General features: G+C 39.1%; 8 protein-coding genes and 1 long non-coding RNA gene across 14 annotated transcripts; 3 read left to right on the top strand and 6 right to left on the bottom strand.

Annotated features, from left to right (window-relative positions):
• The first annotated feature begins 826 nt into the window (after positions 1 to 826).
• LOC6647789 (proline-rich extensin-like protein EPR1) lies at positions 827 to 2208 on the top strand. The gene is made up of 2 exons (XM_015177319.2): positions 827 to 962; positions 1031 to 2208. The coding sequence occupies exons 1-2, from the start codon at positions 827 to 829 to the stop codon at positions 2017 to 2019; spliced, it is 1125 nt and encodes a 374-aa protein (XP_015032805.1). The 3' UTR covers positions 2020 to 2208.
• A 9336-nt stretch (positions 2209 to 11544) lies between these two features.
• On the top strand, positions 11545 to 12265 carry LOC111519147 (chitin-binding domain protein cbd-1-like). The gene is made up of 2 exons (XM_047013540.1): positions 11545 to 11570; positions 11634 to 12265. Exons 1-2 carry the CDS (start codon positions 11558 to 11560, stop codon positions 12158 to 12160), a joined length of 540 nt encoding a protein of 179 aa, XP_046869496.1. The 5' UTR covers positions 11545 to 11557; the 3' UTR covers positions 12161 to 12265.
• Positions 12266 to 12901: 636 nt separating this feature from the next.
• LOC6647788 (flocculation protein FLO11) lies at positions 12902 to 15783 on the bottom strand. Of its 3 annotated transcripts, none has more exons than XM_023178441.2 (4): positions 15650 to 15783; positions 15307 to 15589; positions 13988 to 15245; positions 12902 to 13204 (listed from the first exon to the last, which is right to left on the bottom strand). In XM_023178441.2, the coding sequence occupies exons 1-4, from the start codon at positions 15687 to 15689 to the stop codon at positions 12980 to 12982; spliced, it is 1806 nt and encodes a 601-aa protein (XP_023034209.1). In that variant the 5' UTR covers positions 15690 to 15783; the 3' UTR covers positions 12902 to 12979. The 3 variants fall into 3 exon arrangements, with proteins under 3 accessions (XP_023034209.1, XP_023034208.1, XP_002070426.1); XM_023178440.2 differs by having other exon boundaries at positions 12902 to 14373; positions 14458 to 15245; positions 15650 to 15735; XM_002070390.4 differs by having other exon boundaries at positions 12902 to 15245; positions 15650 to 15730.
• A 177-nt stretch (positions 15784 to 15960) lies between these two features.
• LOC6647787 (phospholipase A1) lies at positions 15961 to 17094 on the bottom strand. Its single transcript, XM_002070389.4, has 2 exons — positions 17028 to 17094; positions 15961 to 16969 (listed from the first exon to the last, which is right to left on the bottom strand). The coding sequence occupies exons 1-2, from the start codon at positions 17065 to 17067 to the stop codon at positions 15996 to 15998; spliced, it is 1014 nt and encodes a 337-aa protein (XP_002070425.1). The 5' UTR covers positions 17068 to 17094; the 3' UTR covers positions 15961 to 15995.
• Positions 17095 to 17400: 306 nt separating this feature from the next.
• LOC26530154 (phospholipase A1 VesT1.02) lies at positions 17401 to 18999 on the bottom strand. The gene is made up of 2 exons (XM_015177528.3): positions 18670 to 18999; positions 17401 to 18616 (listed from the first exon to the last, which is right to left on the bottom strand). The coding sequence occupies exons 1-2, from the start codon at positions 18707 to 18709 to the stop codon at positions 17649 to 17651; spliced, it is 1008 nt and encodes a 335-aa protein (XP_015033014.2). The 5' UTR covers positions 18710 to 18999; the 3' UTR covers positions 17401 to 17648.
• Positions 19000 to 19537: 538 nt separating this feature from the next.
• Positions 19538 to 22343, bottom strand: LOC26528822 (phospholipase A1). Of its 4 annotated transcripts, none has more exons than XM_023178445.2 (2): positions 22264 to 22318; positions 19538 to 20539 (listed from the first exon to the last, which is right to left on the bottom strand). In XM_023178445.2, exons 1-2 carry the CDS (start codon positions 22301 to 22303, stop codon positions 19572 to 19574), a joined length of 1008 nt encoding a protein of 335 aa, XP_023034213.1. In that variant the 5' UTR covers positions 22304 to 22318; the 3' UTR covers positions 19538 to 19571. The 4 variants fall into 4 exon arrangements, with proteins under 4 accessions (XP_023034213.1, XP_046869497.1, XP_023034214.1 ...); XM_047013541.1 differs by lacking the exon at positions 22264 to 22318 and adding an exon at positions 20595 to 20671; XM_023178446.2 differs by lacking the exon at positions 19538 to 20539 and adding an exon at positions 21228 to 22208 and having other exon boundaries at positions 22264 to 22325.
• A 210-nt stretch (positions 22344 to 22553) lies between these two features.
• LOC124462113 lies at positions 22554 to 22759 on the top strand. The gene is made up of 2 exons (XR_006955386.1): positions 22554 to 22611; positions 22674 to 22759. It is a non-coding gene; the product is annotated as an uncharacterized LOC124462113 (long non-coding RNA).
• Positions 22760 to 23092: 333 nt separating this feature from the next.
• LOC6647784 (phospholipase A1) lies at positions 23093 to 24252 on the bottom strand. Its single transcript, XM_002070386.4, has 2 exons — positions 24177 to 24252; positions 23093 to 24101 (listed from the first exon to the last, which is right to left on the bottom strand). Exons 1-2 carry the CDS (start codon positions 24214 to 24216, stop codon positions 23131 to 23133), a joined length of 1011 nt encoding a protein of 336 aa, XP_002070422.1. The 5' UTR covers positions 24217 to 24252; the 3' UTR covers positions 23093 to 23130.
• Positions 24253 to 24559: 307 nt separating this feature from the next.
• On the bottom strand, positions 24560 to 25690 carry LOC6647783 (phospholipase A1 VesT1.02). The gene is made up of 2 exons (XM_002070385.4): positions 25636 to 25690; positions 24560 to 25571 (listed from the first exon to the last, which is right to left on the bottom strand). Exons 1-2 carry the CDS (start codon positions 25673 to 25675, stop codon positions 24589 to 24591), a joined length of 1023 nt encoding a protein of 340 aa, XP_002070421.1. The 5' UTR covers positions 25676 to 25690; the 3' UTR covers positions 24560 to 24588.
• Between the last annotated feature and the right edge of the window lie 405 nt (positions 25691 to 26095).

Consider the following 26095-nt stretch of genomic DNA (forward strand, 5'->3'; position numbering starts at 1 on the left):
GAAATTGCGTACTAATATCTTTAGAGGTTGAAAAACAAGTTGGTCTTGATTTCGGTTTTTTTGGATTTCGAAAAGAAGATAAGAGTCCATATGAATGAACTTCATCAATGGGACAGTCCAAGTGTGTAATCGTGGGTCACTTTCGATTTTTTAAAGACAGCATTTTAAGTACGCTCCAATTGTGAAAATAACACTTGGCGTACTTGTGCGAAGGTTACTTTCTGGTCTGGCCAGTCGACCGATGACTGATTGTGAGAGAAACACGGATACAAGAGTGTTACATCTTTCGTCGACCCCTAGGCAGATGGGTGACCACCCTGGGCCCCACTCTCTGCATGGAATCGGCAAACAACAATTTGATTTGTTTAACCATAAATGAATTTGATTTTATTTTTTTTTTTTGGTATATATTTTACTCCAATTTTCTTTTCAATCCAAAATTTAGAGAGAAACTCTCTGCTCAGATTCTCTTTAAGCAAACTGGCGCTCTCGGCCTATCTCTTTTGTCGCATCTTTGACTCTTGACTCTGTTAACGTTTTTATGTCTTCTCTTTTAAACTTCAATTAAATTCATTTATTTTCGTCTACCTTTTGTAATGAAATTTTTGGTTTTGACTTTGCTGTGCTTTGGTATTGGCTTTGGCTGCGAATCATATAAATGCTGGACGCTGTATAGCAATCAGTATCAGTCGAGATTTAAGCTTCTCCATCAACGAAGCAACAGCAGCAACAGCAGCAGCAGCAGCCCTTTAAGGATTACGTGATCAATAGTCTAAAAATTTAGAAACAGAGATACTAAGACTAAAACAACATTTTTGCCATTGCCATGAAAATTTCCTCGCTGTTTGTTGTCTGCGTGGCATCGCTCGTGGTCACTGCCACGGGTCGTCCGGAGCCGCCATCGCCTTATGCCTATCACGGATTACCCCAGCAGCAAAGCCAGCGGGCCCTGCCCCTGAACGGTGAGTTCGTCGAGACTTGGAGTCGGAGTGTATGCCCATTCTTAAACGGAACCCTTCTCTACCCTTAGCTCATCCCGCCCCACCACAAATCTATCAGGCTCTGCCGCAAGAGCAGTCGTTTGCCAACTTTGGCCAACCACAGCCACAGATGACATATCTGCCTCCTGTACAACAGCAGCATATGCCCCAGGAGTTGATTGAGCCCGTGGCTCCTTCGTCTGAGCCACTAAATGCCTACGATGATAGCTACAACATGGCCCATCGCCTGTCGGGTGTACAACATGCCAGTGGATATAACAATGCCCCCATGGAGACAAAGGTGCACAAACACATCTATGTACATGTGCCGCCCAAGGATTTCGAGGAGGAAGACGCTGTCCAGCCACGTGTGCATCACCAGCAGGGACCCAAGCAAAAGCACTATAAGATTGTGTTCATCAAGGCGCCATCGGCTCCAGCTCTGCGTCCTCCAGTTGTGCCACCACCACCACAGAACGAGGAGAAGACCCTCATCTATGTGCTGCACAAGAAACCAGAGTTGGAACAGGACATTGTTATACCCACTCCAGCACCCACTAAACCATCCAAGCCCGAGGTTTACTTTATCAAGTACAAGACCAAGAAGGAGGAGGCCCCCGTCTACGGTCCCCCACCTTCCGATATGGAACCTCGTAATCAGCCAAATGCTGAGGAATACGCTGCTCTGCCCGAAATCAACGAGGCATTGCCCTCCACAACTCTAGCCCCCGAACCCCAGCCAGAGCAACCATCGGCCATCTATGGTCCACCCACAGCTGCTGCTTACACTGGCGAAGAAGTGCAAACCACTTTGGCAGCTGCTCCAGCCAACCAGTATTTGCCTCCTGCCTCCACAGTGCCTGCAGCTTTAACCATCGAGGATCCTTCCATGGCACCCATCATTGTTGAGGAACAGCAGCCACAGCAGATCGAACAGTTGCGTCAGCTCTCGGCTCCGGCTCCAGCTCCAACGGTTGCCCATGTTCCTGCCGCCAATTATGGCCCACCCAATCGTTTCTTCCTCAAGACAGTGAAGTAACTTAACGGGTTGGAGATGTATTAGCCAATTTCTATTTAGTCTAAATGGTGGGCAAAAAGACACCACAGAAACACAAACACACACATTTACAAACCACAACTCACATATAAACACACTCATCTGTTGATTGTTGATTTATCCATTTTTGTAAAAAAATTGTTACTAAATTGTTAATAAAACAAAATAATCGAATTTATAGAAGGAATCGTCTATCCTTTTAAACGCTATGACTAAAGAGATAATCAGAGTATTTGTTAAATCAAAAGATGTAATAATTTTTATGGACATTCGATTAATTTACTTTAATAGTACCCACGTTATTTTAGTTTGTGTCTTGACCATTTAATGTTGGTTAAATGCCGCCCACCTGCTTATGCTGACCCTGCTGCACTTGACCTTGTCGAATTTACAGCTCATTTAATTACGTTACGTTGTGTTAAATTTCGCTATTATATACGATATATAAAGCCTTTCCGTATTTACATTTATCAGCCCAAAATGCTGAAAAATGTTTATTTTTATGGCAATAATATCTATCTATGGTAAGTGAGTGAGTAAATACTTATACATATAAATACTTAGATACGGCAACATGTTGCAAACACAACATTTCCCGCCAAAAATTATATTTCCCGCAACTGCGCAAAGCGTCCAGCAACATGGCAACATGATGCCAACAGGAATCCATTCCACATCTTCGTGTGTAGTAGAACTTTGTTTCATCCGTTTCTGCCGGCTGATCTGCAGTAGGTCGTCCATATCCCCATTGTCGTAGTCATTTCAGTTCGCTTTCTGTGTTCGTGCGAGTCGGTACTGCTTGGTGTGGGCGACTGACTGACTGGCTGACTGACTGATTGACTGGTTGAGCTCACTTAACTAGTTGCTGTTAGTGGCTCGCCTTTCCTTTTCAGTGTCAGTTGTTAGCGCCGGCGAGGGCCAATTTTGGTCTAACGGCAGAAACGCCATTTGAATTGTGAGGTGCACGCGAGCCATAAACAATAAATGAAACATAATAAAAAAACAAAAACAAAATTAATAACTAAACAAATAAACAATTCATAAGCTGTTGAAATAAGTGACCAACAATCAAAAAAATAGCAACAAATTGTTGTAAACTGTGAAAATGTTCTACATCATTTGCAGTTCTTGTTTCATTTGGCATTGACATTCTTTGTTACTAATTTAGCCGCCAGAGAGTTGGCGTTGAGTTGGCATTTCCACCTGACCAGTGCTCGTTTTCGCCCCATATTGCAAGGGAGAAACACACACACAACAAAAGTGGGGGCAAGTAAGTAGTCCACACCCCGTATAAACACCCTCACACCCGCACACCCTTATTTACTTGCTAACTAGCTTGCCCTCTGTTTTTGGAATTTTTATCGTTATTGTTGTTTCCTTTGGTTAGCATTTAGCAAAATTTCGCACATTCTCTGGCTACTGTTTCACCTGAGATTGTTACACAAAATATGGCATTATTATATGTAGGCTTAAATTCACTTAACTGTCTAAAAAAAAAAAAAAGAAAAAAAAGAAAGAGAGCAAAAAGTTTTAGATTATTAAAACAATTGACAGCTGTCATGTTAGTTATTTGTCTGTGTGTGTGTGTGTATTGCATTTTAATGTGACATTTGGGCAATCTACTGATGATTCCCCACGATAATTCCAGATCACTCGATTGAACTTACCCTTGTCAGCGATTGATTTTGATTGACATCCTTTTGTCCTTTTGTGCCAGAAATGGCCTTAAAGTTATCAATTAATAAATTTATTTTGTCTATATAATAAAATGATTACTTGAAATTTATAATTTATAGTAACTCACATGTTTTCTTAAGAAAAACTTCAATACGAATAAGTTATTCAATTTTTATCTATTGTGAAAATAAAGAAGTTCAAAGTGTAAGAAGATTTATTAACATATTTAATAGCTAAATCATATTTGGCTAATATTTTTGTATGATAAAATCATTTGCACAATAATGTAATAAATTTGTTTTACGTGTTAGAATAAGAACTATAAATCATTATTGTATTGTTGTATCCAAAAGATACTTCCCACACAAGGGGGAGTCAGGTACTTTGAAAAAGTAAGAAGAAAAAGAAGTGTTTGCAAGCTACCAAAAGGTCAGCTAGATCCTTGAAAAAATGGTTGCAACTTAAAGCCAAACTTTCGTATTAAATATTCAAGTATTTAGTTCAATGAAAAGTTACTCGACATTTCATCTTGCTTAATTTCAATTCCTAAGAAATCTCAACAAACAATAATGAATTTGTTAGAATTTAGAACCGAGTTTACCAGCATATATTGCTCTACCTCTGTTTAATTAGTTAGACAATTTTAACGACTAATGGAAAATACACAAATAACTTAATTGCAAATAATTTAAATTCCAAAGCGAGAGACTTCAATTTGTTTGTATTTTTTTGACACATTGATTTCTCAATGATATTCTCTTCACCTGCAACACAAATGATTGTCATTTTGTGTGTATATTTATATATGAGTGTATCTGTATACTTTTGCATTATCCTTGAGTATTAACCTTAAAGCCGGATGTACATATACATATTTGTGTCAATCAGTGTGCTATACAATACTCAATTGTTGTCTGTTGGCTGTTTCAAAAGGAAACTTTGGCCAAATGCCGAAAGTCTCAATCTAAATGGCTTAAGGGCAATGTCAGCTCAATATCTAAATATTCAATGATATGGATGGGCCTTTAGCTTTATTCAGCATAAAAAAGGAAACGTAAACGTGTGCGTTACACGTTGTATGTATGTATGTATAGGTGAGGTGGGAGTGCCAGGTGGTGGAGCTAGTTAATTATAAATTATGTACCATGAAACATGAAAGCGGAATACCGGCATGGGTCTACTTTGGCCCTCAAATACTGTACATATGTGTATTTTGTGCGGCAAGTTTTGGGGCATAATTTTTCTCCTAAATTACATCTGTCTCAATTTAGGGAGTTTATTTTTACCAGTCAACTGCTTTGCATTGAATATTTTAAGTTGAAACGTATTTTCGCCAATTTAAAGATATAAAACTATGATGCTTTGTATAACAATCATATGTCAATCATTTTTTCGAAATTTTGAAATTGTTGTAATTCCTAACTAGTTTCAGAGCTCAAGTAGTGCGTATTGTATTGAAATTCCAGCAAGTTCTGATAATGATAGAATATTGTTGTTCTTTTTTGTCCTGCTCATGAAATAATCTGCTTTTTAAGTTTAAATTTGATATACAATTTATCAAATGAAACAAAGTTTTGGAATAAGAAAAGTACAAGTATTGGTATATAAATATTAAACAGAGTTTGAAGATTTGAAAATTTAAAGAATTTTTAATTTAAAGAATAAATTCCTTTAAAGGTTTCAATAAAGGCCTTGTTTCTAAAATTTATTTTAGCGATACAGTTTTAATATTAGCATTTTAGGAAAATTTAAGTCTTTACAAACTTCGTTGCTGGCAATTTCCGGGATTTTCTGAATTCAGTTTGCCAATTGAAAAATCGGCTCAAACCATTTTATGATCAAAATTTATACGAGCGTTGAAAGCAAATTTTCGTAGTCTCTTTTTTTTTTTTGCTTGCCAAGTCTTAGCTCTTCTTTGTGTGTATGTTTTCTTTTTTTTTTATAATCCAAAGACCAGCCTTAAGGCAACGACTTTTGCGTTTTCAGCTTTAATTGGCTGGCATCTTATTTAAGTGGTCTGGGTTATGTCTGTGCCACCGAACGACACTTTGTCGTTTTAATGTCAATGCGTGCCAAAGACGATGCCCATCTCTATGATGAAAATTTACGGCTTTTTTCTTGCTTGTTTGCCTGACGCCGTTTTGCATCTTTTATTTGTGTTTGTTTTGGCATAAATGTATCTCAGATGCTGCGGTGTTTATGTATATTTTCCTAATGTTGTTTTTTTTTTGTCTTTTCTGATGTATTTTTATTTTATTTAGTTAGGAAAAGGCAATCGTGTCATTTACATATGAACAAGTCAGTCATGCTGCCAAAATCAATAAGCAAAGAAAGTAGCACTTCATCAATAATATTATATAGAAATAGCTGCGTTCTCATCATGTCGTGTTGTGGTTCATTAATCATTGGCCAAGAAAGACTACTAACTGGTGGCTACTAACTAGTCTAGTCTGTCTAGTGAATTTGATTGGGCAAATAATTTCAGGCCAGTTCTAGCAAAAACCATATTCAAAGTTATCTCATCTGAAGGCTCATTTCTTACACTTAGACTCCATTAATTTAGTTGGGATTTAAAACTACAGTTTTATGGCTTTTTACAAAACTTAAATTCAGATGCCTCAAATAATTTATGACTTATTAGGTAACCAAGGAGAGCGACTTACTCCAAGTATAAACTTTGCCCCTTCTTGGAGTTTCATTTTGGTATATACTTACTAAAATGAATGTGCCTTTCATATAATTGAAATAGTATAAGAACATTTTCTATTTATATGCAAATTAAATTTAAAATATACAATTTTCTCTTCATTTCTGCAAAAAAAAAAAAACAAAAAATATGCGAAACATTGAAATATATTTATGGTTTAATTGTATGTATATGTGTTTTAGCCATTCACTATTCAGATTTTATATATATTTTCATCGTCTAATCAGCATGGTTTTTATTGGTGCATAAATTTATTTAGCAGCTCATTCTAATGCTTAGTACTTTAATGTTATTTTCAATATTGGTTATCGCAACGTAAATATATGTATACTGTATACGTTTTCACAAATATTTCAACGCACACATTAAAATTCCTTACTTTCACTTCTATCAAATAAGAATTTATGGGTCATTGGATTGGCACCTCTACGTAGGCAATATTTGTCCTGGTCGTCTTGGCTTAGTGTTAATTTACAGAGTTTGAGGGACTTTGGTGGCAATAAACATATATCCAAAGTTTTATTTAGACATGTCGAAACGGGCAACTAAACAAAATTGAATGGAAAACAACTTTTGTATTGTATTTTTCTGCTTATTTTTTTTTTCGCACACGCATATAGATTATAAGCAGCTTTTTTGGATATTTTTCTTTTTCATGTTTCTGTTATGTTTTTTTATACCCTTGCAGAGGTTAGTATCTATAAAATTGGTCCAGTGTTTGTAACTCAAAAAAGGAGATGTTTATTCTAGATCATCCTTAGAGTAGAGTTGATATACTCATGTCTATCTGACCAACAGACTAAGTGCTTCTATTTATCTTTGTTTCTTTTTAATGCCTTAAGTAGGCTGAGTATTTGAGGGTTTCTCGATCAAACATCCTTTGAACTAGCTGTTAGTTTTAGTTGTCATACATAACCCATAGAAAAACATCCGCAAAACAACAGTTTTCATAAGAATTACAAACATATTTAAGATACAGATAAAGTGTATATAAACTTCATCATAGCTTTTTGGTATTTTTCTTTTTTGTTTGGTTTGGTTTCCTTTGTGCCTTTTGTGCCACACTTCAATTTCTTTTGCTCTTCAAAGCACTTAGATTGCTGGCAACAACAAATGGGAACTTGGAAGATAACAAGACCAACGATATGACAGCAACAAATTGAATTTGCTTATATACAAAAACACATCACACAAAAACTCAAAATACCAAACACACCAGGTACAGGCGGACTTTGACTTTGAGATATTTAAAACAACTACTAGATGGACCGACTAACTTTGAACTACACATTTGCAAAACTTTCTTTGTGACTAGCAAATTAATTTAAATAAAATACAATTTTAAATCATATTTAAAATGAATAGTTCTAAACTTTGTCAAAGTAAATGTAACAGGAATTAAATCAAATATAAGTAAAGATAGAATTTCATAAAATAAATAAAATACATAATTTATAGTGCAAATACATAAACTTATTTGGACTACTCACATAAATACATATATATTCTTTGCTTGTTAGAGAGTATATCAAAAAAAAATAAAGAAAAATTGGGTGAAAAGTTGCTATGGTGTTTATAAAATTTCATTTGCTTGACTTTTAGCTAAACTCATGTTTATATATTGTACGTAATTTTCTCTATAAATTTAAATCTCTTGTGTGCTCCTTGAGCAGTTTGGCAGCAAAAGTAACTAATCTCAAAAACAATCTGCAATGCTTGGTATAGTCCTGGCAGATCCATTCGAGATTGATGCACAACTGCAAGCGATATCTTGAAGTTGAGCAGTCGAAAAGTTTGCCCAGCGACTGACTCACTGACTATATTAAAAATTCTTTTGGAAAAAAGTTTGCTTTGCGCTTCTTGTGGTTTTTGTTTGTTTCTCGCACAAAAAGCAAAGTTTTTTTCTTGTCATTTAATGTTTCATATCTGTTAGCAGGACTTGTTATACTGGTTATTAGCAAACAAGGGACAGAAAGAGAGAAAAAAGAGAGAGAATATATTCAAATTGTAAAAATGTGACTTTCCAACTGGGTTTACTTGTGGAACTTTTGGCTCTGTAAAAACCTCTGAACAATATCTGTTTCTGATGCAAATGTGAGAGTTTTTAGGGCTAACTTTTCACTTTTACAGTGATATAGTAACAAGAGTTCACTAAATTGTTTACTCGAATAGTATTAAATTCTTAAGTGTTAATTCTTGCCTTAAGCCTTTTTGAGTGCTCATTTTGGTGTAATATTCAAGCATATACTTAAGTAGTTGTTACCAACTAACAAGTATCTGGCAGTCGCATTAGGCAATTTTTTTTTTACTTTTTTTGACCACAACTTATGACAACCATGTATGTTTTAATTAGAAAAATTTCTATGCATAGAATTTAAAGTTCAAGTTCAGATTTGGTGAAAGCATTCAAGAAACGTCAAGCAAAACTGTGACTTTTGAAGTGAAACAAACCAATTTGAAAGATGCCTTAGAAACTGCAAAACAAAAGTCTGGCCAATGTGGCGTATGAGTAATGAAACAATTATAAAAATTTTTTTTTTTTTTCAATTTTCTTTTCTTTCTTTTGGTCTGCTTTGTATCAACCTTTAATGAAAAACTTTTGCATTTGCTAGAACAACAGCCAGTGAAGCCCAAAAGTCACAATCTCTTTGAAATAACATTAACATTTGTCAAATGTTAATAAAGGAAAATGGCATGCTACGTTGACTTCAAATCCGACTTAAATGTTGTGTATGTGGAAATAAATATTATTTTGAGTGAAATTTTATAATGCCATACATTTTGTCAATGATGAATGTTTATTTCCCAAAATATATACACTCATATGTATGTTTGTATGGGGAAGTAAAACTTGCAGTCTTACTTGGCAATTTATTTAAAAATATTGTACTTATTAGATCGCGTTTGCCGTTGGCCAAGTTCTTTCGTTGTTTCTCTTTGACGTGTCTTGCATATCCATTACAGCAAAAATGAAAAAAATGTTTTACATATTTCTAATGGAAATTTGTGCATTGAGATTCATGTACTACGTGTACGGTCGTTGTTGAAAGCCAAGTTGGCTTTGGGCGATTCGTGTGGTTGGAGCACCTCTTAGTTATCCACCCAAAATTCTTTGTTACAAAACTCTGTATAAAACGGCCAAGACATGGGGCAGGATAATAATAAAATGTAATCAAAAATTAATTCAACTATATTTGGCATTTGATGCGAATTTTATTTGGCTCAGCTGGCAAAGCAGGTTCGACCCTAAATATTAGTTTTTCTTTCTTTAATCCTGCTGCTGTTTCTATTAGTCTCTATTGGTATCCAGCGATGCTTAACGCATGTGTAAGTAATGTTCATATGGGTTTGGTTTGCTTTCGTCTCTGCTTGTGCTTTGGGTTGCTTTGTGAAATATTTCAGCTGTTAAATAGGCATTAAATGAAAGTTGTATGCCTTCATTATGAAACGCAAGTCAGGCAAGATAGGCGAGAAAGGTCCAACTTAAATGGCAGTTAAGGCAAAGATTTTAAAGCAATTCCCCGGTGTGTCCAATGGATCTGGTAATGTCGTTTCATTTTCACTCAACTAAAATGTCGTTTATTGGCCAAATAGTTACTGCTGGCGCACCTTTTGACAGTTGGAAAATTGAAGGGAAAGGTACAATTCCCATTGCCACTTGTTAGTTGACACACTTGTTACCCATTCCCATTCCCATTCACATTCCCTTTGCCATTCTTTTACCCTTGGTAACAGCAGGCGAGACCGACTTGGTAACTCGGACCGCTAGCAGTCTAGAGGGATGGTCATTAACTAACCAGTAGAAAAGAGGCAAACAAACGTATGTACCCTTGGACCATTTGGGAAACGGAAACTCAATACCAAACAAGGGAATAGCTTTCCAAAAATTCCTACACAAAGCAAAAAAAAAAAAAAACGTAAAAAACCACAAAAAACAGAGACGAAAATAATAAAAAGGAAAAAAAAGGAAACATTTTCTCTTTGAACATTAACACAAACGGAATATTTATTGCTGTCAATGTCGATGCTGTCGATGTCAATGTGCCGAGCCAGTTGGCAATGATTTTGACATGCCCTCTCAGCCTTGAGCCTCAGTCTACACCAAGCAACGAATATTTCGAATTCGAGAATAACAAAAAAAAAAAAATGAACTATTTATATGTAACATATGAAAAAGGTTTTCACACAAAGGCCCCACTAAAATGTGTTAAAACAAAAATATTACACATGAAATCGCCCAACAGAGATAAGTGTGTGTGTGTGTGTGTGTGAATTTTTTTTGATAAATTAACATAGCCAAATGTAAGATGACGAGACAGGTCCTGGACCCAAGGATTAAAGGCTTTAACACGTGCTGCCTTTCTCTGGTAAAGTAAATAATGAGCCTAAAGGCTACTGACAGATGGCAACCTGTCCGCCTTCGGAGTGCAACATTCACTTTTCCTGAGCCGCTTCAAAACCCTTTTCATCAGGCAGCAGGCAACAGGCAAGAAAAATCCCCCAAGGCACCTTTTGCTATGTTAATTTTTTAGTGCTATGTTCCATTGTTTGCTCAACTTTTGCTGCGAGCATATGGAAGGAAAACTTGAAGCGCAAAAAGGTAAAGAGAAATGGCAAGTGAAAGAAATATGCAAATCACTGGACACAAATTTATGTCATTTCACACGATTTCAGTTCCTAGTTGTTGCCAAGTGCACAAAGAAAATGGGGAGAGAAAATTATTCAGGCCACCGAATTGAATTTCTGGTTGAATCGAGACCCTTCTGTTGTACATTTTTGCCAGTTACGTGCCAAAAAGTGTTCTACTCTGATGGTCAGCTTTGAAATTTGTTTGAGCATGACCATTTGGATTTTGAACAATTTCCTGGTTAATTGATTTTTCTCTTTCTCTCACAAATTCTGTTGTTAGTTTAGTTACCAAGATGGCAAATATCAAGTATACGCAAAGATAAACGAATGAGTTTCTTTTTGCGTACATATGTTTTTGTTTCCTTTACTTAAGTGCCAGATAAGATTGATAATTACGTCAGAAATACGCGATACTATATTAATTAGTTTAATTACTTTGTCATATATAATGTAAAACTCTAGTGCTGTCCATTTTAGTTATACAAAACAAATTTCAAGAGTAACAAAATGTGGCGGAATGGTGAGCGACACTAAAAGGAAGGATAAATAATCTTATTCATATCCCTTATAATACATTCATCAGTTGTTCACATATGTCTGCTTTTCTGTCCGTTGCAAGCTTTGGAATGGATTGATGAATCAGGCAGCACAGGTAGAGAGGGTGAAGATGAAGCCCATTCAATTGAGGGAAGAAATCATCCACAAATTTGTCCCGAAGAAACTTACTTTGATTCCGTTCATAGAGTTTGCGCGGTTACGAATGTAATAACTTGTCAAAAAGATGATCTTAAAGCAGATCCCGAAGATTGTAAAGGCTATTTTCAGTGCATCAAAGGAGATTATGTTAAATTGCAGTGTGCCAATGGCAGCTACTTCAATTCGACCATCAAGACTTGTGTGGTTGATGTTCAGGGCAATTGTGATGGCACTTGCACTGAAAGTTCATTGACAGAGAATCCCGATGACTGTGCACAATATTACGAGTGCATTGGGGGAAAGTTCGTTCAAATTAAGTGCCCAAGTGGCAGTTACTTCAATGCCAACTTGGACAGCTGTGTTATCGATGAGAATGGCATTTGTTCTACTTCGTCATTGAAGAAATTCAAGTAGATGGATTTAAGAAATTTAATTGATTTTACATTTCAATTTCTCAAGTATCTGCCTATATCGTTAAATAATATAAATCTAATATTAAAGTAATTTCGTATGATGAAATTGGCAACTTCAGTAATCAAACAAAAAAGTTGTGGTATGCACATCATAACATGTACTTACCAATATGAAATTCAATCTCGAATTTCGTTTGCTTATATTTTATTTATACACATTCATTTTGTATTTATTTCGTTTTTGCCATTCATACTTAATCTGTAGGCACTTTTCATTCGAATTGCTTTCTCTTTAAGCGGTTAATTGATTGGGACTCATGTGCTGATTGCAACTTTTGCCAAAAGTTTTGATTGTTGGCTAATCGGAACAGCTGGGACAAGATAAGAAATCTAAGTAGCTGACCAAAACATAAATTAATATGATAATGAAAAAAAATTCTTTGCGCTTTGTAGACTTTTCTTATCAAATAGTGAACATTGCCTATCTGTTGGTTTCACGACACTTAAATCCCACATGAAAAAAAAACTATTTTCGTCTTTACCAGATGTTTATCAGAGCTTTCACCTGATTTGTAAGAAGTTGTCTATCAGCGAGTGACTCAGACAGAATGCCAAAGCTTAATAACAACCCCTTGGATACAGGATAAAGGATACCTTTTGTAACAAAGAATGGGCGTGTCGTCCTTTGTAGTGTGCTTAAATCAAAGGCTCTGTTTAATTAAACTCTTGAATACAAGGGAAATTCAATATTAGTTCAGCTTTATTGCAAATTTTCAAAGGCGCCAGCTAGTCCCTGCTATGCAAGCCATGCCTGTACGGCTTAATTGCCATTCACAAGCTTGGAAACTCCATTCACGTTAACATTCATGAAGATTAAGTTAAGGATGTAAATGTTCTTCGACTGCCCCTTTTTATCGTCATCGTCATGGGGCGGGACAGTTATGGGTGTCCCCCAACCTCCATCTTCGGTGGTACTTGTTGTTTCGATCTCTTCCGGAGCGGAGGTAGTTTTATTGTCTTCAGGATCTTCTGATGTTTCGTTGTCCTCGGGAGCAGCTGTTGTTTCGTTGTCTTCCGGAGCAGCGGTTGTCTCGTTGTCTTCCGGAGCATCGGTTGTCTCGTTGTCTTCAGGAGCAGCGGTTGTTTCGTTGTCCTCGGGAGCAGCGGTTGTCTCGTTGTCCTCGGGAGCAGCGGTTGTCTCGTTGTCCTCGGAAGAATCGGTTGTCTCGTTGTCTTCAGGAGCAGCGGTTGTCTCGTTGTCCTCGGGAGCATCGGTTGTCTCGTTGTCTTCCGGAGCAGCGGTTGTTTCGTTGTCCTCGGGAGCAGCGGTTGTCTCGTTGTCTTCCGGAGCATCGGTTGTCTCGTTGTCTTCAGGAGCAGCGGTTGTTTCGTTGTCCTCGGGAGCAGCGGTTGTCTCGTTGTCCTCGGGAGCAGCGGTTGTTTCGTTGTCTTCCGGAGCAGCGGTTGTTTCGTTGTCCTCGGGAGCAGCGGTTGTCTCGTTGTCTTCCGGAGCATCGGTTGTCTCGTTGTCTTCAGGAGCAGCGGTTGTTTCGTTGTCCTCGGGAGCAGCGGTTGTCTCGTTGTCCTCGGGAGCAGCGGTTGTCTCGTTGTCCTCGGAAGAATCGGTTGTCTCGTTGTCTTCAGGAGCAGCGGTTGTCTCGTTGTCCTCGGGAGCATCGGTTGTCTCGTTGTCTTCCGGAGCAGCGGTTGTTTCGTTGTCCTCGGGAGCAGCGGTTGTCTCGTTGTCTTCCGGAGCATCGGTTGTCTCGTTGTCTTCAGGAGCAGCGGTTGTTTCGTTGTCCTCGGGAGCAGCGGTTGTCTCGTTGTCCTCGGGAGCAGCTGTTGTTTCGTTGTCTTCCGGAGCAGCGGTTGTTTCGTTGTCCTCGGGAGCAGCGGTTGTCTCGTTGTCCTCGGGAGCATCGGTGGTCTCGTTGTCTTCAGGAGCAGCGGTTGTTTCGTTGTCCTCGGGAGCAGCGGTTGTCTCGTTGTCTTCCGGAGCAGCAGTTGTCTCGTTGTCCTCGGGAGCAGCGGTTGTTTCTTCGGGAACTTCAGGGGCAGCAGATGTTTCATTCTCTTCCGGAGCCTTCGATGTTTCGTTTTCTTCCGGAGCAGCGGTTGTTTCTTCGGGAACTTCAGGGGCAGCAGATGTTTCATTCTCTTCCGGAGCCTTCGATGTTTCGTTTTCTTCCGGAGCAGCGGTTGTTTCTTCGGGAACTTCAGGGGCAGCAGATGTTTCATTCTCTTCCGGAGCCTTCGATGTTTCGTTTTCTTCCGGAGCAGCGGTTGTTTCTTCGGGAACTTCAGGCTTTAAAGTAGTCACTGGTTCTTGTGCAGTTGTAGTTGTTGGGGCTGGTGTTGGGGAAATCTCTTCGCCCATGCCATAGGGGGATACACTATTCAAAGGAACGTAGTAGGGACCTTCGGCTGAAACCTCATTCGCTAATGAGCCCATACGTACGGAACTGTAGGTGCTTCCGCAATTCTTCTTATTGGCATCCGTATGTGTTGGGCATTTTACGGAAGCGTAATTGTCGTTTAATAAGCACTCAATATAATATGTTACTGCGCGAGTGTGGGAACAGCTACCTGTTATATCTATTCCGCAGCCAGGCTGCGATTTGCCGCCATTGGGATAAAAAGACGCCTTGCCGATGGGATTGGTGAATCCCAATGTGCCACCATTGGTTTGGATGGTTTCGACATAAAAGGCATCGTCGCTGGACAGACGCTTGGCTGGCTTACTGTAACTAATAAGTGGACTGGCCGGATCTAGACCCACTACCTTGCGCACTTGACCGGTGGTCACTTGCTTGGCCGTGTAACCTGCTACATGGGCTCCCAAACTGAATCCAACTACCTCAAGCTCGTCCAATGACATTTGATAATTTTTAACAAGATAATCAATTAGGTCAGCTATCTTTTTGCCAGCACCACTGACTGCAGCAACTGACGTGGCATATTCCAAGGAGCGTCCTCGAGACCAGTCCACGGCGATCATATTGTAATCGCCATATGAGAACCAGGCGGAAGCCACTCCAGTATTTACACCATCTTTATAGTTGGAGTTCCAACCGTGGATGGTGAATCTGCCAAGAGTTAAACATTTTAGCTTATTTTTTTGTAAATGGCAATAAGATTTTATCTCACCTTGTGGGATTATTGGGATTGAAGTAGGAAGCATCAATTGAATCCTTGGTGGCCTTGATCAATTGTCCTTGGGTTGGATTTTGACGCGTGTACAAATAGAATTTAACCGTGTTTGTCGATAAACGACTCTGGCTCTCATGTTTTTCCAAATCCTCATAGTAAGCCATTTGAGCTTCGGCTTCCGCCATTCCTATCCACTTGAGACTGCCATCCCATTGTGGTACATACCATCCATTTACACCAGTTTCCCGCCTCAGGTCATCATCGATGGGCAGGGCGTTGACTGAAATTACTTAGTTTCAGCATATATATTGAAATATTTTGGTTCTTATCTTTTACTAACCAGTGAGCACGCAAATCGCTAAAATGAAGCACAACCTCATTGTGCATATGGAAAACTTTTACTGGCTCTTTTCCCAGAAGTGGTCGTATCATTTATAATCTTCCGGCAGCCTTTGTCCGAATAACACTCAAGCTTTAAATCAAATCCAAATCGTTATCATGGCAACAACACGAAACGATTAGATGAACATGGTCATTTCCAGGTCCCATTGATAACACCCAAATTTGCCAATTCTTTGAAAGCTTTTCTACCCCACGAGCTTAAACGGCGAAGACTAGGAACCAGTTCCAAAACAAAATACAATCAACAAATGAAGTTAACCAGTGTGGTTTTTATTGTGACTCAATTAATTGCCATAGCCATAGGGGGCTTCACTGTTAACGGGGACATAGTAATCGCCCGATACCATGTAGGCATTAATAACAGCACCCATTCTAACTGAGCTGTAGGAGTTGCCGCAACTCTTGTCTACGGCTTCCTCGTAGTCACCGCAACGCATGGTGGGGAAATTATCGGCAATGACAGCTTCGGCATAGTAGATGACAGAGCGGCTGTGAGAACAGGAGCCAGTTAAATCCCAACCACATCCTGGTTGCGATTTGCCACCATTTGGATAGAAGGCACCTTTGCCAATGGGCTTCAGGAAACCAAGAGAACCGCCATTAGTCTGAATGGACTCCACATACCAGGCATCAGTGGAACTGAGACGTTTGCTGGGTGAATCGTAGCTGAACAGAGGCAGGGCAGGGTCCAATCCAATGATCGTGTGCAATTGTCCGTTCTTGACATTCTTACCGGCATAGCCGGACACATGGGCACCCAAACTGTGTCCAATGACCATGGTAGTGTCCAGATTCAATCCATGATTATCGCGCAAGAAGTTGATCAATTTAGCCACCTGCTCTCCAACACCGGGAACAGCAACCACTGAGGAGGCATAGTCTACGGAACGGGCACGTCCCCAATCCACGGCAATCATGTTCATATCACCCTGGGTAAACCAAGCATCACGGACGCCGTAATTAATGAACTCATCTTTGCTGGAAGACCAACCATGGATGGTGATGCGCGTGGGATTGTTGGGATTGAAGTATGAATTCGAGATGGACGACGAAGAAGCTGTAATCTCTTGAGCCCAATCGCGATTGGATTGTGTGTACAGGTAGAAAGTGACTGGGTTCAGCACGCTACGTCCTTCCAATTCAGCGTGGGCCTCCAAATAGCTCTCTGCCACCTCTTTGTCCATCCATTCGAATGTTCCATCAGCCTGGGGCACATACCAGCCATTTTCTCCGTTCTCACGAATCTCGCTGGCGTTAGCTATAAGGGCAAAGGTGTTTCATATTCAAGCCAAGACGATTCGCTGACCTAAACTTACCCGCCAACACGCAGAAAGTCAAAGCCAATAGCAATTTCATGTTGCGACAACAAGCTGAATTCACACTGACATTCGCAGATGGGCCAAACGTTTCCTTTATATTCACGAGAGAATAAGCACTTTGAGCACAACACTCGAGATTATGGCCAATTGAATGGCACTCACGTCAAATACCCATGTCCGATTATTCAGTCAGAATCTTAGGTAGGAGAACGACATGTGGTTAGTAATTTAAAGTAAGTATCTTGATTATCTTTAAGTAGATTGCTTCATTTCGGGCCGCGTGTCAGATAGCCCTGTCGTAGCGACATCTTCCGATTTTCAATACTCACACTCATATCTTTTAAAGTTAGTCAATTACTACATATATGTGTAAATTTTTCAATTAATCATGAATTTATTTTATTTAACAAATACATTCCACAATCTCTTATCTTGCACGCAAGTAAACTTTTGTGGTGAATTGTTATTTTGAGTGGAAGTAAATTGTCATACATGTTTACTTTTCATCTAAACGTATCTCGGACATGCCTCTTTCTGTGATTAGGAACCCTTTCTGAAGTTGTCTTTGGCTTGATCATAACTAGGAGCAGACGTTAAAAAAGAAAAATAGATATTATTTTAATGTGGTGGAGGATAACCATGAGGTGACTTCTCCTTAACAGGCACATAATAAAGACCTTCAGCTAAGTATGCATTTCGTGCAATGTTTCCCATGCGTATCCTTGTGAAAATTGACGGACATTTATTGTTGATAAATGCCTGATAGTCGGGGCAACTGTAGGTGCCAAAGTTATTCAATTTAATAGCTTCTACATAGTACATCCAAGACCGCATATGGGAACAGAGATGATTGTCACCGCATCCGGGCTGAACCTTGCCACCATTCACATAAAAGGTAGCTTTTCCGAGGGGTTGTAACAATCCATAATGGTCCCCGTTGGTCTGAATGGTCTCAACATAGTAGGCATCGTACATAGTTAGGCGGTGGTCACGAAAATCATTGTTGAAAAAGGGACCAGCAGGATCCAGACCAACTATACTTTGGACTTTGCCATAGCCAACAGTCCTGCCAGCAAAACCAGATACATGGGCGCCCAGACCGAGACCACTAATAGACACTTTGGTCAATATCGTAAATTGATTTTCTGACAGAAACTTGATCATCCTCCCAACCGTGTAACCAGCGACAGGGAAGGCCAAAACCGCAGGTATATATTCATCTCGGCCACGGACCCAATCGATGACAATCACATTGCAGTCTGATTGAGACAACAAGGCCTTGGTGATTTCGATGCTCATATCATCGGTGTAACTACCTTTCCATCCGTGTATTACAAAATAAGTGCCTTGATTAAGTCGGAAGGGCGAGTCCTTTATGGATATTGATGTCCTGTTAATTTTCTTGCCGTGTAAAGGATTTGAATTGGTGTAAAGATAGAATTCAACAGTATTGGGTTTGATTTCATGAACCGTGGCATAAGTTTCCTCGAATTCTTTATGCTCCATCCACTTTACCGAACCATCCATCTGTGGTACGTTCCACCCAATATCACCATCAATTCTTTGCCCACTTGACAACCTACTGACTGTAGATACAATTTAGAGTTCTTATCATTTCTAATAGTGATTTTAAACTTACCGACTGCAAAAAATGCTGCTATTACAGAGAATTGTTTCATTGTTGTTGACACTTTTACATGTATGGAACTTTCAAAGGTTAAGAACAATGAAAAATCGGATTTCACAGTTTCTTATTAGACTCAAAAAGATGAGATTTGGTGTTAACAATGAAATCGATGGACTAAACTTTTACATCGATATTACAAAGTGACCTAAATATGTCCTGATGCACCCACACTAAATTGCCATTCTTCTGTGGCACATATCAGCCTTTCTCGTCAGACTCACAATCTATTTATCCCTCACTATAGGTTGAATTATAAGCGATCTTTTCTTGTAGTGATGACGTCGGCAGTTATCTGCCATTATTATATGTATAAATAATTACTGTCATAAGAACAATATCAAATTGATTTTTACACATTTCCATTAGATTACGCAAGTGTCCGAATATCCATATCTAACTTGAGAATTAGGACCATTAAGCTAAATTTATTTTGTATTGGTTTTTAGCCATCCATGAAGAAAATGGTGTATAATCATCTATAATCAGCTGTCATGGTAACAATTGGACAAATGAATAGTGTTGTTTCAGAAAAGTCTTTCGTTTCCTGAATTGACATTCCAAATTTTTCAAAATCTCTACTGATTTTTACTATAGATTATGTCAGAGTTTATCTATTCATTTGCTAACATACTTGAGGTAGTAAACACCGCTAAAAAAAATACGTCTAAGGTCAAGAGACATTGTATACAAATGGATTGGTCCTTGGGTAGCCCATTTATATTACTGATAATTACATACTCTGCGACTAGGACCCCTTTGTTGTTTTCATAAATGCAATGTCATCATTTCGTCAAGTGGGTAAAAAAAAGTCAAGAGTAAGTTAAAGAAAACTGGCATATCCTTCAGTGCTTTATTTAGGAAGATGGAGAAATGCCAAATGGATGCTTAGATTTAATAGGGACATAGTAGATGCCATTAGCTTTGCCAGGATTTTCGAGGGTATTTCCCATACGAACGTTAGAGAATGTAGGGGTACAATTTTTATGGAGAGCTGTTTGATAATGAGGGCACTTGTAGGTGCCGAAATGATTATGTTGCACAGCTTCAGCGTAGTAAGTAACAGCACGCTCATGGGCACAAATACCAAAAATGTCAACAATACATCCAGGTTGATGTTCACCACCATTAACGTAGAAAACAGCTTTTCCAATAGGCTTTAGCAAACCTTGTAATCCACCGCTAGTTACAATGGTCTCAACGTATTCTGCATCAGTAGAGTGTAGCCTAAAAGCTGACCACCCATGCACGAAGCCAGGTAAAGCTGGATCCAGACCTGTTATAGTTTTGATTTTACCATCGCCAACATACTTGCCAGCATAACCTGCTATATGGGCGCCTAAATCGAAACCAATAAGGTGGATGTTGGACGCGGTATTGAGTTTACTGCTTGTTAGTAAATTGATCATCTTTCCGATATTGTTACCAACGCCACGAACGGCCAAATACGACCCACAATATTCAGTATAGCGCGCACGTGCCCAATCGACGGAGATTAAATTGAAATCGCCCCTTCCTAACCAGGCTTTTATAATTTTATAGATGATAGGTTGATCGTAAGCGCCTGTCCATCCATGTATGACGAAAATGGTAGGTGATCCTTTTTTGTAGGGTGAGCTCACCAAACTAGCTAAGGATAAGTTGAGTTTTTTTCCGTCGAGAGGATCTGCATTGGTGTACAAATAGTAATTGACTGGATTGAAATCGAATCTATCATAACCTCCACAAGTTTTCATGAACACATCTCGAGGCCTAAACACTACGGAGCCATCTAGCTGCGGTACGTACCAGCCTTCCGAATCATCCCTAATTGATTGAGCATTGGCTATGGGTAAAATTAATAGAATTCTTGTTATTTATGTAGAAGTCCTTTTACATACCTGCTGCGATGAGTGCTGCTAAAACTGCCAATAGTTTCATTTTTAGAAAATCAAAACTATATGATGATGTGGGCAAAGAGGTGTCATTCTTATATAGCCCACTTAAAGGTCATAAGAACGATATCAAATTGATTTTTACACTTTTTTATTAGATTACGCAAGTGTCCGAATATCCATATCTAACTCGAGAATTAGGACCATTTAGCAAAATTTATTTGTATTGATTTTTAGCCATCCATGAAAAAAATTGTGTATAATTATATCATCTAAATGTTATGGAAACAATTGGACAAATTAATAATCTTTCGTTTCCTGACTTGACGTTCCAAACTTTTCAAAATCTCTACTGATTTTTACTATAGATTATGTTGATTATGTTAGAGTTTATCTATTCCTTTGCCAACATATTTGAGGTAATTTTAAAATATACGTCTAATGTCAAATGACATTGGCATAGTACTGTGTCCAAATGGATTAGTCCTTGGGTAGCCCATTTATATTAAAAGATTATATCTAAATATTATATATATTTATTGTCGCCTACTGATAATTACATATCTCTGAGATTAGGACCCCTTTGTTGTTTCCATAAATGCAAGGTCATCATTTCTTCAAGCAAAAGTTAAGAATCAGTTAAAGAAAACTGTCATATCCATCAGTGTTTTATTTAGGTAGATGAAGAAATGCCAAATGGAGACTTAGATTTAATAGGGACATAGTAGATGCCATCAGCTTTGCCAATATTATCGAAAGTATTTCCCATACGAACGTTAGAGAATGTAGGATCACAATTTTTAAGGAGAGCTGTTTGATAATGAGGGCACTTGTAGGTGCCGAATTGATTATGTTGCACAGCTTCAGCGTAGTAAGTAACAGCACGCTCATGGGCACAAATACCAAAAATGTCGGCAATACATCCCGGTTGATGTTCACCACCATTAACGTAGAAAACAGCTTTTCCAATAGGCTTTAGCATACCTTGTAATCCACCGCTAGTTACAATGGTCTCAACGTATTCTGCATCAGTAGAGTGTAGCCTAAAAGCTGACCACCCATGTACGAAGCCAGGTAAAGCTGGATCCAGACCTGTTATACTTTGGATTTTACCATCGCCAACATACTTGCCAGCAAAACCTGCTATATGGGCGCCTATACTGAAACCAATAAGGTGGATGTTGACTGCGTTAGCGAAGCCATACTTTGCCAATAAATTGATCATCTTTCCAATACGCCTACCAACACCACGAACGGCCATATACGCTCCACAATATTCAACAAACCGCGCACGTGCCCAATCGACGGAGATTACATTGAAATCGCCCCTGCCTAACCAAGCTTTTATAATTTTAGAGTTCAGAGATTGATCGTAACCACCAAAGGTGGGTGTATTTTTTTTGTAGGGTGAGCTCTCCAAACTAGCTAAGGATAAGTTGAGCTTTTTTCAGTCGAGAGGATCTGCATTGGTGTACAGATAGTAATGGACTGGATTGAAATCGAATTTATCATAACCTCCACAATTTTTCAGGAACTCATCTCGGGGCCTCCACACTACGGAGCCTTCTAGCTGCGGCACGTACCAGCCTTCCGAATCTTTCCTTATTGATTGAGCACTGGCTATGGGTAAAATTAATAGAATTCTTGTTATTTATGTAGAAGTCCTTTTACATACCTGCTGCGATGAGTGCTGCTAAAACTGCCAATAGTTTCATTTTTAGAAAATCAAAACTATATGATGATGTGGGCAAGGACTGTTATTCTTATATAAACCACTCAAAGGCCATGCTTAGAACCATAGCAAATTGATTTTTACACTTTTTTATTAGATTACGCAAGTGTCCAAATATCCATAACTAAGCTGCGAATTAAGACCACAGTAAATTTGTTTGTGTCGATTTTCAGACATCCATGAAAAACCAAGTCTCTATATAATTATAATCTTCAAAAGGTGTCTATGCTGCTGCATTCAGGACTCGCCCCGGCTTTGTTATTTCAAATTCGTTTTTGAAGTAATACTATGGTATACCATGCACCAACAGAAACAATTTTTTTAAATGTACAGATAAAATTCTATTTACACAGGCCATCTAAGACTTATTGGCATACCAGATACAAAAACTATACTAGACTAGACTATTGATGTTGATAAAGAATATATGTACATATAACATTATAAAGCTTCTCTCTTTATGTCTGGTACATACATTTTGGCGTCCTTTATGTTTCCTTTCAGACAATGAGTGCATGGTATAACAATTTATAGCTGTCAGTTTGAGTACCTATTAATGATTGTGCCAAGTTTCGTCATTCGATAAATCAATGCTAGCTACGCTAAGGTCCGGGTAGTCCGACTTATGTGCTTTTACAGTAGATTAGTTAATCAACTATTTTATATGTATTAGCGCTGACATGGCCTACATATCTCTGCGATCGGGACCACCTTGTTGTTTTCATAAATGCAACGTCATCATTTCGTCAAGTGGGTAAACAAAAGTCAACAGTCAGATAAAGAAAACTGGCATATCCTTCAGTGCTTTATTTAGGAAGATGGAGAAATGCCAAATGGACGCTTAGATTTAATAGGGACATAGTAGATGCCATCAGCTTTGCCAGGATTTTCGAAGGTATTTCCCATGCGAACGTTGGAGAATGTAGGGGCACAGTTTTTATTGATAGCTGTTTGATAATGAGAGCACTTATAGGTGCCAAAGTGATTCTTTTCCACGGCTTCAACGTAGTAAGTGACAGCACGCTCATGGGCACAAATACCAAAAATGTCGGCAATACATCCCGGTTGATGTTCGCCGCCATTAACGTAGAAAACAGCTCTTCCAATAGGCTTCAGAATACCGTATAATCCACCGCTAGTTACAATGGTCTCAACGTATTTTGCATCATTGGTGTCTAGACGCGCGTGTGGCCACGAATAGGTGAAGCCAGGTAAAGCTGGATCCAGAGCAGTTATAGTTGTGATTTTGCCTTCACCAATATACTTGCCAGCAAATCCTGCTATATGTGCGCCTAGATCGAAACCAATAAGGTGGATGTTGGCTGCGCCAGCGAAGCCATACTTTGCCATAAAATTGATCATCTTTCCAAGATACCAACCAACACCACGAGCGGCCATATACGCTCCACAATATTCAGTATAGCGCGCACGTGGCCAATCGACGGCGATTACATTGAATTCGCCCCTGCCTAACCAGGCTTTTATAATATTAGAGTTCTGAGATTGATCGTAACTACCTGCCCATCCATGTATGACGAAAAAGGTGGGTTTATCTTTTCTGAATGGCGAGCTTTCAAAACTCGCTATGGAACGGTTGAGTTTTCTTCCATCAAGAGGATTAGAATTGGTATACAAATAGAACTTGACTGGATTAAAATCAAATTTATCAGGACCTCCGCATTTCGCCATGAACACCTCCCGGTGTGTTCCCTTTGCCGTGCCATCTAGCTGCGGTACGTACCAGCCTTCCTCTCCAACAATTACCTCCCGTTGAGCACTGGCTGAGGGTAAAATGAATGGAGTTCTTGTTATTCGAGTTAGTGTTTTTGGTTATTGAAAGATGGCTTTTCACATACCTGCTGCGATGAGTACTGCTAACACTGCAAATACTTTCATTTTCGTTTAGTAACGATGCTGCCGATTTGATGACACCCTTATATAGCCGATTTGAAGGTCGTAACAACGACTAAAATCACATTTTACGCTGTATAATTAAATTAGTTTTAAGTTAGATAAGCATCCAAAAATCCATAACTAACTTGCAATTAAGGAAAACCCTTAATTGTTCGTTATTTGTTATTAGCCAACTAGCTAAAACAAAACCATGAACCGAATCCGTGGATAATTGTCAATTGTTATGTACTATTGATTGGCCTTGAACTTAATAAACTTCAACCCATAAAATGCAAATCTAGAGGATCTCTTATTCATTGAGGAAAAAATAATATTCAGTTACAACTTTAGATATCATTCAAATTTATTTAATGCTTAGTTAATTTTGCCATACGGTGCCTTGCTGTTAACAGGGACATAGAAATCACCTTCAACCATGTAGGCATTGGTGTCAGCTCCCATGCGAACGCTGCTGTAGGTGCTGCCACACTCCTTGGCAACAGCTTCCTCGTAATCACCGCACTTCATGGAACCGAAATTGTCCTCGGTAACGGCTTCGGCGTAATAGGTCACAGAGCGGCTGTGAGAACAGGAACCGGTGGCATCGAGACCGCAACCTGGCTGCTTCTTACCGCCGTTGGGGTAGAAGGCACCCTTGCCAATGGGCTTCAGGAATCCAAGTTTACCTCCATTAGTCTGAATAGACTCCACATACCAGGCATCACCACTGTTCAGACGCTTGGCGGGTTTGTCATAGCTGAACAGGGGAAGAGCAGGATCCAGACCAACAATAGTGTGGATTTTGCCTTCGCCAACGGTTTTGCCGGCATAACCAGAGACATGAGCGCCCAAACTGTGACCAATTACTTCCAGGCTATCCAAAGACATGCCGTGACTCTCGTGCAGGTACTTGATCATCGCACCGACCTTGGCACCAGCGCCGGGAACAGCCAGAACCGACGAAGCATAATCCACAGAACGGGCACGAGCCCAATCGACAATGATAATGTTATAGTCGCCCTTGGACAGCCATGCCTTGGTGATCTCGGTGTTCATGGAATCGGTGTGACGACCAGTCCATCCGTGGATAACAAAACGAGTTCCGTGATCCTTGTTAAAGTGCGAGTCCTCAATGGACGATGCCTTTGACTTGATTTCCTTGCCATCTGTGGGATTGGACTTGGTGTACAGGTAGAAGTTAACAGCATTGGTGCTGATGCGGCCTTCGATTTGATCACCATTTGCCAGCAGCTCCTCCGCCTCTTCCATATCCATCCACTTGAAGGAGCCATCGAGCTGTGGTATAAACCAGCCGTTCTCGCCATTAATTTGCTCTTCCCCAATAGGAAGAGCACATGCTGTAAGAGGAATTAATCAAATCCTTATTCACCTGAAGCGACGTGATTCCTTAAGGAAACTTACCTGCTGCCAACAATGCAGCTAGAACCAGGAATACTTTCATTTTGAATTGACAAACTTGAATGGTGTTGACGGAAACCATCGGCCAGGTTTATATAGCCGATATCAATAAGAGTATAGGCACTTGAGGAATGTTATTTTTATTACCGATATGATAGTATCGCTACTATCATACTTAACATCGCTGATAAATTAGAAAAATCAGTTTTTCCATATTTTTTATAGCCCCTATCATGCTGATAAGCCTCCAAAAGTCCTCAAGTCAGTCACGATTTTTGTACCAAGTCAATTGGCTAAAAACGGGAGCATTGTATGAAACTTTTCACCCGTAAATCGTTAGATAAGACTGATTCTTAAAAAAAAAAACAATCCAACGAACTATTATTTAATTGGTTTTAGTTATAATTTATGAACTGGCTTGACCATATAAGAAAATATACAAATAACTCGAATTATTTTATAA

The sequence above is a fragment of the Drosophila willistoni genome, chromosome 3R (genome assembly GCF_018902025.1).
Source record: "Drosophila willistoni isolate 14030-0811.24 chromosome 3R, UCI_dwil_1.1, whole genome shotgun sequence".
NCBI classification, from domain to species: Eukaryota; Metazoa; Arthropoda; class Insecta; order Diptera; family Drosophilidae; genus Drosophila; species Drosophila willistoni.